An 11342-nucleotide genomic window follows, 5' to 3' on the forward strand; every position below is an offset into this window, starting at 1 on the left:
CTTCCACCATGTTCTAAGGGGAGGAGTAGATCTGATGGCCACAGCAAGCGAGGAAGTCCAAGCTACATTGGAGAAGGAATATATTGCTTGAATCAATGTCTTTTGTGAGAATCTCCTCCATATCATCCATGCACTTGGCAAGGCCACACGTAGGAAGGTGGACACACACAGACCTGCACCTCGGGAACATCTTATTGGATTTTGTTGGAAAGGGTAGATGTCAAGTAGGCATCATAGTTTGGGGGATGGCCATGGACTTCTCAGAGAGTCAAAAGGAATTCAAGCATCTGAAGAAGCAATATTTGGAGATAGATCTTTGCTGAGAGAGTTTGTAGGAAAGAGGAAGAGCATGGGCGGAAAAAGTGTCTTGCACCCGAGCTACAAGAAGTTGCCTTAAGAGGCAGATATACATGCCACGTAGATGCCTATGCATTGGGATGGATAATTGTTGAGATGATTCAATTTTTTGAAGATGCCTAGGGTTATCTTTAGAATGATCAAAAAATGCCTCCCTCTTATGTTATTAATTCCATTAAGCATCATGCATAGGAACAAATGATGCATCACATTGCCATCAGAGAAAGCCACCTGCAGAGACCATTGATATCTTAAAGAGAGTAGAATGTGAGGGAGAATGGGCTATGAGGCCTATGGAAGAGATGAATCTTGCCGTAGGCTTGCAACATAAGCCACATTTTTTGCCTTGTAATATTTTAGGGACACCTTCTGTTTATCAAACTTATCGTAATAAACTTCTTGTTCAAAAACAAAATTATTGAGCTTGAAAGCATTTTTAATTTGAAAAGATGCCATTTATGTTGGGACATGCTGGATTGCTCGATTATTGCAATCGATTGAACCATTCTCAGACATTGGCTATGCAAGCAAGCGAGGTGCAAAGAGCCCAAGTAGAAAAACTTGCACATTTGGGAAATCTTACTATTGTGGCAAAGCATAATATTATGCAGGATATCCAATTGCAAAACAAAGAGCTCAGTGACAAAGCACATGGACTTGGAGCAACAGGAATTGGAAGAATCATTCCAGAAGCTCAGTGAAAGCAAACAAGATTTGGAAAGGTCTATCTATGGCCAAGTTCAACGTGCTATGGAGAAGGAACAAGAGAAGTCGATAGAATGAGTACAAACGTTGAAGGGAACACCTTTGGGACTGAAGGAGAGGAAAAGACAATTGCAATCTATGGATGCATTGTCAACCAACAGTGGTGCACGAAAGAGGAGAATAGAGCAAGCAAGCATCCATTGATGCAAGAGGAGGCTCGACATGCTAAGCATCAATGCTTGCACTTCGAGCATGTGCTAGACACTATTGCACATACATCTGTGTATGCTTAGCTTGGAGTTCTGTATGTTCGATAATTCAAAATTTTCATGCTTCTAATACTAGAACTATCATTTCTTATGTCTTTTGTCAATAAGTATCACATACGAACTAGCAATCAACACCACTGGTGTTGGTTTTGTAGGAATACAATGGAAAGAAGTGAACAAACTCGTCTCCAAACAAGAGCTTTTGGCAGTCTGGCCCTTAGAGGTTGATGAAGGGAAGACTCAGGAAGCCAAGCAAGGAGACGTAGAAGAACAATAGGGGGAGATGGAAGCACCCCAACCCAAGCTTTGGACCAGCATGGGAGATGGAACATAGCAAATTATCGAGACGAACGAATTTGACAAAATGCTAGGCATATATATATTGAGGTATATGGAAAGGTGCCACACCATAATGAAGTGGCAATGTACTTTTCCAAATTCTTATACGCACAATTCATTCAGGGTATCCAAGTGGACTTCTCATCTTATAAGGACAAGCGTACGTGTGGGCATACTGATGTGACAATCACCTAGTCACAATTGTCCAAGGCATTGGAGGGTGCACATGGACCACTGGACCAACAAGTGGTGCAACTCCATGAAGACAATGTAGCCCGGTTCAAGTAAGTCCAACATCTAGAAACCAAAAGACCACAAATCGAGCCAGAGCTACAGAATATGATTATAGCACTATGAGCCCAATTGAAGAGCCAGGAGGACCTCAACACACGGTTGTGGCAAGAGGCCAACAATGAATGTGCAGCACTGATCAGAGATGCGAGCATGGAGGCATGGTTAGCTCTTTGTCAACATCCACCTTCTCAACCATATGCCATGCAACTGCTTCCCTCCAATAGCCTAGAAAATTGTTTGTGCCCAATATGCCAGTGTTTGTTTGATAACTCAACTGGCTATTATTCTCTGCCTTGTGGCCACAAATTTCATCTTTATTGTCTAGTAGATTACTAGTCGAGTAGATCTATTTGTCCACTTTGTAAATCCCAACTATCAATGTCATTGTACATGGTGCTGGTTGTATCCAGGACCATGACATTGTTTTAAGTTATACGTTATCTTTACGATGGAAATATATGTATACATTCTCTATGATGGAAATATATGACTTTATTTTAAGTTATATGTTCTTTCAAGTTCTCTTTCAAGTTTATATGGTTGCAATTATAAATGAACAAAGTAATACATAATTGAAATTTATAGAATAAAATAGGTTGCAATTATAGTTTATTGAACTCACATGTGCATTCCATCCGAATTCGCAAACTAGCAATCCCAAAACAATAAGTAGGTTTCAATATTTTAAATAAATCCCAAATGAAAAATAAAATTAATTGTACGTATGTTCCATTCTAAAATATAAAAGAAAAGAGAAAACTAGCATACTGTTAATTCTTATGAGTGTAGGATTTAGCTAAAAGGTCTAAGTGTAGAAGGTAGGTGTTGAGAGAAATGACAAACAATTGATTCTTCTCATTGTTGACCTAGTGTTGGAACACGGTACATGCATGCATGCAAGAGAAATACTATTGATTCAATCATGACAAACTATACAAAGTAAACTTTAAAGGCATTTTCCATTTGCCATTGAAATATAATTATATGCACTTTCATCACAAGCTCTCTCTCTCTCTCTCTCTCTCTCTCTCTCTCTCTCTTTCTCTCTCTCTCTCTCTCTCTCTCTCTCTCAATTAAAACTTATCTCTAAAGTCATTAAAAAAGAATGTCACCAAAGACGAGAAATATCACTTTGCATATGCTTCTTTCGCACGTCATCGCATAGGCTTCTATTGCATATGATGGTGAGTGGTATGCCAATTGCCGTGCTCTTGAGAAAATGAACCTATTCAAGAGCACTACAATTGGCATTACCACCCAGAGGCATATGCAATGGCAACACGAAAGAATCAAGTCTTCAAAGTCATAACCCTCTTAATCAAAACTTATCTCGAAAGTCATCCAAAAAGAATGTTACAAAAGACAAGAAATATCACTTTGTAGATGCTTCTTCCAATTGTCCATCGCATAGGCTTCTGTTGCATATGATGATGAGTGGTATGCCAGTTGGCGTTCTCTTGAGAAAATGATCCTAGTCAAGAGCACCGCAATTGGCATTACCAGCCAAAGGCCTATGTGATGGCAACAAGGAAAAATCAAGTCTTCAAAGCCCAAACCCTAAACACAAGATATTTACAATGCACGAGGAGACTATATCATATTGCCACCCATTGACAGCATGTGACGAGACAATACCATATAGTACAAAATTATTATCCCACCCAGCAATCAAAAAACAAGAACACATTTAGAATACAATGAGACATTCAAAACCCACGATCAACATCATTGCCATTATTGCCACAATTCATGAGTCACTATCCTCATCATGGTCATCATCAATGTCCTCATCTTCAGACCCATGTGGAAGGAGAATATTATTTCCTTCATCTTTATGTGATTCATCCTCATCGCTATCCTCCTCAAATGTTGCACCAAGGTTGCACCATCAATCCCAATTTCCTCTTCTTGGGGTTCTGGAATCTGTAATGATGGGACTGCTTATCGTAGGTCCATTTTGGAACTTTCTCCTCATATCCCACATCTCCTAATGTTTCCAAGATTTCATGATGGCATAGATGTACACTAACTTCTTAGCCCATCCTCTAGAAGTCTATTTCATAAAGTACTATGAATGTACTTGTAATGACTCTAGAAGCTCACATGTGCCACCATTCATCATCCACCATTTCCAAGCAAATGTAGTTTTTGCCAATGCTTGAACATCACTCGATGTAAACAACCCCTCCTTGCATCGATACTTGGCTAACTCATTACAACACTTTGCAAACTCATGGTTTTGGGGATAATACTATTGCACCACCTTATGAAAGTCATGTATAACAATTGGGATCTCTTCGGGCTTCATATTCCACCACTCAGGGTCTAAAAGGTACCCAACACTATGCAATGGATCATGAGCTTACTCCCATCGAGGCCTAAACAATTACCACAATTCCTTGTGTTTTATAGCATTAAATGGTCTTCTGTCATTCTCTTGGCCTAGGTGAGCAAGGGGATTCCTCGCAATAAGAGCTTGCTCAATACTCCAAAAGTACATACATGATTTTTCGATTGTTGGAGCCTTTGATTCCAAAGGACTAAGCGCATATAAAATAGGTTTCATAACATTAGCAACATCCTCAAACCATTTCCATAGTGTAGGGGATCCCAATTTTTCTTTCAGCTCATGCATTTTCTCCTTTGTTTCCCTATTGGTCAACTCTGACATCCATCATTCAAATGCATCACAACGAAATGTCTCTATAAGAAAACTCCTATTTTTCACCAGGGATTGTAACGTGTAGAAGTATGTAGCAAAAGTTGTGGTTGCTAGCAATTGCAACATGGTAGAACCATCACGAGACCTAAAGATTGATTTAAGATGTTTCTTTGATCGTATTAACTTCACGATGTCTCAAGCCTCACAAACAATATCTTTGAACCATGGCACTTTTTTATACCAATCTTTCAATGCAAGATTTAAAGTATGCGTACAACACGCCATATAGATTGGTGTACTCCCTTTGCAATATTCTACCTGGCTTTTTACAACTCTTGGCATTATCCATGACAACTTGCACAACCTTTTCAAGGCCCTTTTAGGGCCTAACTCTCTTATAACCTTTGATAATACACCAGCCATATATGGCCCCAACTTCTTTACATGTGAGACATAAATTGACATGTGGAAGGCCTCCCCATGCGGTGATATAGCCATCACATTCAATAAAGCATGGCATTTTATGATCATCCACTTGTCTGAGACAATTGTGCATCCAGTGTCATGGAGTTGCTAAAAAATGCTACGGTTTATGTGCTCTTTCTCTTCTGTATATGCCTTATCTAACAATGTCATACGCAATGTGTGGTAAGAAGGTGGCTTGAAGCTCGGTCCATAGTTAGCAATGCAATTCCATGCAGCTCTCATATCATCGTTATCAACCATACTTAGTGGATAACTTGACCGCAAGATTGGTCTACCAACTACATATTGTGCATTCTTCAAATCTTGAATCCGGATGCTCTCAACTATCATGGGTTGCCTGAAGTTGGGAGTCGCAGTTATTGATCTAGCTTCACGAGCATAGGTGGCAAACTATCTTGCATACTAGTGTCCACACAAGGAGTTATGGCATGGGAGCTTGTAACACTTGTACTTTCATCACCGTGTATGCTTCCACTTACACCTTGACTTTCCCAAATTGATCTTCTTTGTATTTTTCCAGAATATTGCAACTTCTCTGTAAAGGTGCGAGCTGATATAGTAGCTCCTAGGGCCACACAATGCTAAATGCTCTTTCTTCCACTTCTAAGTTGACTTTGATTTATAGTTGAGTATTTGGATAAGATGGAATATTTAGGAGTGATTAATTAAAAAAAGGAAAGGCGTTACCATTAAAAATGCTAAATGATTTTTGCTAGTAAAAGTAAGCGACTTATCGGGAAATATGCTAAAGGAACTAATGTTCTAGTTGAGGATTTTTTCGGACCTGATTTATGTAGCTACATGATCAAAATATATTTCCAATACTGAAGGGGGACCTAAAAGGGTTATACTCCGATTTGTTTCATATATTTATGGCTTGAATGTTTAGTGGTCCCCTTTCTATTAATTCTCTCTCTCTCTCAGGTGTTCATTCTCGTAGTTTTTGTGATGACAAAAGTAAAAACCCACCTTTTTCGATAGAAAATGTGAGTGTGATTAATTTAATTTCACCATTTTAATGATCCCTTGCAAAAACTTGCATAGTGTCTCCATATTGTGCTCATTGCTAAGGCTAGGTACTACATGATGACGACAATAACATGCCTTGTCTTCAAAATTTCAAGAATAATAACATCAAAGATTAGCTTTGGAATTGGAGCAAGATGAAAGCACATGTTATATCTAGAAAGCAAAAGGACCAATGCTTTCTCATTGAGATAAGCTTTACACCTAGCCATTCATCCTCCTAAATTCACCTAGATAAACTTTATCCCCTAGCCATCCATCCTCTAGAATTCACACAAGAATGTATGTATATTCGTGTAAGAGACCTATTTTTTGAATGCATGATGATAGGATGATGATAAGCTAGGATGATCCATCATCTATCTTAGATTTATATTATGTGTGTACAAAGCATATAAAAGTGGAAAAAGATGAATATTGCTTCTGCACATGACCATTGAACTACCGTAGGAATATATTGTGTGTGTACAAAGTATATAACAGTGAAAAAAGATGAATATTGCTCCTGCACAGACCTATGAACTACAAGGAATACAAACATTGCTCGTTCATCACCTGAAGACTGCTAGAGTTTGTGTTCAAACTGAAAGTACAGCTGCCAGAGTTTGCGAATTTGGGTTGTATAAGGTTTCCCACAACCCTTGCTTTGCATGCAACGTGAAAGACAATGCTAAGTTGCGCCACTCCCTGCGCATTGTAGATGCTTGCTAGACTCGACCCTACCCCATACACTGGAATGTTCTGCGAGTTCACGATGATCGACATGTTTGTCTGGCTGCCTTTTTTGAGGTCCATCTCTTGGATCTGATAAGCAAGCAAGGAGAGACTCAATGATCCTTTGTTTACAGTGACCGTTGTTATTTGTTTGACCGTGTTGTCGGCAGAAATAGTGGCTAAAATTGCACACAACCAATCAGCTTGTGTTTGTGGTTCAAAAGGATCTTACCTGCCCTACCGCAATGGGAAACTCTGAGTAGATCACCTGTATCTCCCCACCCCTAACATGAAACCCAAAGAATCGAGAGGGGTTCGTTAAGAGCATGGGAATGGTGCACAGCAAGGTAACCATTTGCCCCGGCACGCCATTCGCATCCTGCCCTTGCTCCACAAAGAATCCTTGGAATGAAATTTCCTGCAAATGGAAACGGCACATTGATGCGTACGTAAGAGCGGTACTGATAGCCTTGGGAATTAATGGGGAGAAGAGAGAGACCAACCTGAACCACAATTGAGAGATCGTGAGGCACAAAAACCAGCCAGAATATGAGAGCACAAATGCCCAGAAGCACGATGCACAGCAGTAAACTTAGCCAGATTGTGCGGAGCCGTCTGCGACGTTTGGTCTCCCCATCCAAATCAAGCTCTTCCTCTTCTTTAACGATCCCATTCGGAGTCCATATCTGATACGCGCCCATTTGAGGAGCAACAATATTAGCCATTCCTATGAATCGTGTGCGCGGAGCTTCCCTGCGGGAGGCCGATCGGGAGGGCAAGGAATGATCAACATCTCGAGAACGATCAAACAGGTGAGAGGAGGAAGATCCCTCTTCAGAGAAATTATCACGAGATGGAGACTGCGGAAAAGATGGGAAGCGTGGGGGATGATCAAAACCCGTCGATCTCGAGGGGGACCAGGCAGGTCCAAGGCTAAGGTCATCCAATTCAAAGGAAGCAGGCCGCTTGCCGTCGTATGCTTTATACATGGTGCCCTTGATCAGTTCAGAACTAGACTCACAGCTTACTGTTGAAGCGAAGAAGAAGGTTCAAGAGGAGGCCGATGCTCGCGGAGCCTGCTGAAGTGCCTTCAGCAGCACGAACAATGATCATTATAAACGAACAAGCTCGCAGCTTGCTTTCTCCATCGCCACCAGCTAAATCTCATCTGAAAATGCTTCATGATCAGCTGTATTGCCTCCAATTGGGAGCCCTTCTTGGATCTGGTCTTGTGCAAGCAAGCGTGGATTCCTGAGGAATTCTAATGGTCAGTTTCTCTCCCCTGATATTCGATGCGGCGATTGAAAGTAGGAGGCTGCCTAGAGAACTGCAGGTGATTGGTGGAGCGGCAGGTCTAAAGGAGCAGAAGAAGATGAAGAAGGAGGAGCGCCATATAAAACGAAGAGGCTAACGGTTTCTGCTGCATCTCAAGCTCGTAGCACTAGTATTTCTGCTGATTTCTGCTGCTGATTTAGAGCAATCAGCAGTGCTTTCGATCGATCAGCAGTGCTTTCAATCGATCATGCACCGCTGATCACTATGACATGCCTCAACTTCCTATCAGCAACCCTTGCTGCAAATTTCGTATTATTGTATGTATGATCAGCAATTCCAATAAAAGGGCTGCAAATTCGAGACAGCTACTATACACCATACACCACGGTATTATCACCTCCCTTCGACCTCAAACATGCTTTGAATTAGTGATTTGCACCAAAGATTGACACACCAACATTCTTGCCTATTCCTGTTATTTTACGGCGCTCCAGCATCACAGTTACGTAACTACAACACGCACTTTGCATCGACATTATCGCCCAGAGCTTCCAATGGGCTGCAGCGCAACCTCCTAATTTCACGTGGACAGGCCACAGCTGCATAGTCGCACCTACTCGTGTCTGCTCTTCTTATTCGTGATAATATTTTAATTGTGAGATTGCAACCTGCTTGTTTGTATCGTTACCCCTACACGACGCCATGCACACGTAAAAAAGAAGATGGTTCTCCTAAATCAGTCGTGTACGAGCAGCCACGCAATTGAATCTAGTAACAAGAGAAAAACAATGATGGCTTCACCATGGAACACTTCTAGCACACGCTAAGAATGAAGATAGATTTAGGGGTCTTCGCTTTGTCCGTAGCAGATGTGGCAGGTCCCTACGTTGCCAAAGCTTTTTTCTGGTGTCGGTGTGACCGGGATAAGTGTTTTTAAACATATGATTAAGAATACACCTCTTACGTGCTTAAGCATGTGTGGGTCTTGGTGGTAGAGAGCACGAATATTTATGAATAAGTCGTGGGTTCAATATCCAAGTGTGCATAATCTTTTGCACTTTGGTTCATTCATCTTTTCGGGCCGGTCCTAGCCTCTTGAATGCCTCAGATAGGACAAAGTGGAAGCCCCTAGATCTATCCTCAGGCAAGTAAACTAGTTGTATCAATGGAAGAGTGTCCTAGTGGTTGAGGCAGATCGTTATGAAACCCAGGTCAAGGGTTCGATCCCCCACCTAGCCTTCCAGCGATATGTTGATGTGCATGTTGTGTTATTTCCAAAATTAACGTCTCTTTGGAAAAAAAAAAAGTAAACTAGTTGTGCACATTCCTTCAATATGTCTCATTGGCATTGGGGTACGATTGTAAAAATTGAGAATTAGTGCTTTGTTTTGCAATTTTGAACTTTCCTCAATGATCTTCACACTTTTCAAATTCATTATTGGGGACAACAAAATCAATAAGCACTCACCCATAATTGGCCTCGATCTCCTCGATTTGCACCATCGCAACTAAACTGGTGATATCAAAGATGAAATGAAGAGTGGTTGTGTGCGAGGTACTTGCTATATTTTCTCTTTCTCTGTAGCTCTCCAATTTTTGCTCCTCTCTATGGCGTGAGCCACTACACAAAGCCCCTACTTGCGGCCCCTTAGCAATCTGCACTCTTCTGTAAGTATCAAATTCTTCCTCACTTCACTAATTAACATAATTCGTTGAGTACCTCACCTCCAATCAAGGCTTCGAAGCAAAGGTTGAAGTAGTTGCATTGAGACATAACTGGAAACAATGAGCCTAATGATGACCGACACAACAAGACAAAGCACCCACAGATGCACACACAAATGCATTTATTGAACTAAAAAGAAAACTTACGGACGTGTTTATTTGTGCGTCTAGATACCCGCGTCTAACAGCGCATCTATATAGCAAACAGACGCGCGTATAGATGCGCATCTAGATGCCTAAATAGATGCTCTGCTAAAAAATTTAAAAAACAGACAGACACATTGTTAAACACGTGTATAGATGCATTTATAAACGGTCTTATAGACGCTTTTATAGACGCACAAATAGACACTTCCTGAACAAACAAACGCGTATATAGATACACTGATAGACGCACTACATAATATATATTTTTTAATTTACAGAATGCTGTGTATATTGTTGTGTATGCTATATAGTTACAAGAATCCCATTTCCACATTGTGTAATTGAATTCTTACAGCCGATCACATTTTAATTATAATTTCAAATAAAACATTACAACTCCAAAACGCAATAAAATTGAAAGCTCAAAAAGTGCTTGTATGTACATATAGCACGAAGCTAAGCCATGTCATGTGGCTTCAAGTATAAAAAATAAGAGGAGGGGAAGAGGAGTGTATATACAAGAGACACGAAGCCAAGCCAGTGGCTTTAAGTACAAAAAAGAGTAGCTAGCACTACTTCTATGACTAATCTATGTTCTCCACGTCCTCGCTTCCTTCCACGCTTCCTTCTGCGCTCCCTTTTGTGCCCCCTTCTCCGCCTCCTTCCTCGTCTTCTTCCTCATCTTCTTGTGCAGGGACGTGTAAACAAGGGACAACATATATCAATGTATGAAAAATCAAATCTTTATTTATAATATTGACATTATTTAATTACTTTCAAATACCTCAGGGGCCGCTCCAGTAGCCCGGATATACTGCTCCTTAATAATCAACCCGTCATGATAGAAGTGCTTCCATGTATCTCCTCTGCGACGGTGGTGGTGGTAGGCTGTCTCGACAAGAGTAGGGTATCTGCCCACGATGTCAAGCTGCAAGACAACACAATTTGTGGAGGGGTTAGTACAAAGAAACAACCTCCTAATAAACTACATAAGCAACATAATTTGAGATAGATACTTACAAATTGGGCCTCCCATGATTCAACACCCCCTGCTCCAAAATGCACGCTTCCATATTGCTCCATCTGGATCCTTCGTGCCTCCACGTGCTGTAGACTGGGGTCCTCCCTCGCTGACTTCATTGCTTTCTTTCACTCATGCTTGTGAGCGGTGTGGGGCGGGCCCCTTGGTGGTTGATCTCCCTCGACCCTAGCAAGCTCCGCTACTGCCTGCCTCTTAAGCGAAGATCTTTTATTGCTAAGTATCGTAACAATCTTTGACTTGGCCCATTTATCTGTGAACTGACGATTGGGGGGGTTAGGATACCTAGAGCGAACAGCAACGA

At 41.1% G+C, this 11342-nt stretch overlaps 1 protein-coding gene across 1 annotated transcript; it reads right to left on the minus strand.

Annotated features, from left to right (window-relative positions):
- Positions 1-6660: 6660 nt before the first annotated feature.
- Positions 6661-7841, minus strand: LOC147880593 (uncharacterized). The gene is made up of 3 exons (XM_087370640.1): positions 7356-7841; positions 7085-7270; positions 6661-6942 (listed from the first exon to the last, which is right to left on the minus strand). The coding sequence occupies exons 1-3, from the start codon at positions 7839-7841 to the stop codon at positions 6661-6663; spliced, it is 954 nt and encodes a 317-aa protein (XP_087226766.1).
- Positions 7842-11342: the final 3501 nt, after the last annotated feature.

The sequence above is a fragment of the Dipteris shenzhenensis genome, chromosome 32 (assembly GCF_047967505.1).
Source record: "Dipteris shenzhenensis isolate YYH24624 ecotype China chromosome 32, Dip_SZ_1.0, whole genome shotgun sequence".
Lineage (NCBI taxonomy): Eukaryota > Viridiplantae > Streptophyta > Polypodiopsida > Gleicheniales > Dipteridaceae > Dipteris > Dipteris shenzhenensis.

Excerpts from the sequence above, each read along its gene's own strand:
- LOC147880593 (XM_087370640.1), bottom strand. The coding sequence starts at position 7,841 with ATGTATAAAGCATACGACGGCAAGCGGCCTGCTTCCTTTGAATTGGAT. Across the intron at positions 7,271-7,355 it reads ATCTCTCAATTGTGGTTCAG|GAAATTTCATTCCAAGGATT; the intron begins GTTGGTCTCTCT and ends TTCCATTTGCAG. Across the intron at positions 6,943-7,084 it reads TTCCCATTGCGGTAGGGCAG|ATCCAAGAGATGGACCTCAA; the intron begins GTAAGATCCTTT and ends CTTGCTTATCAG.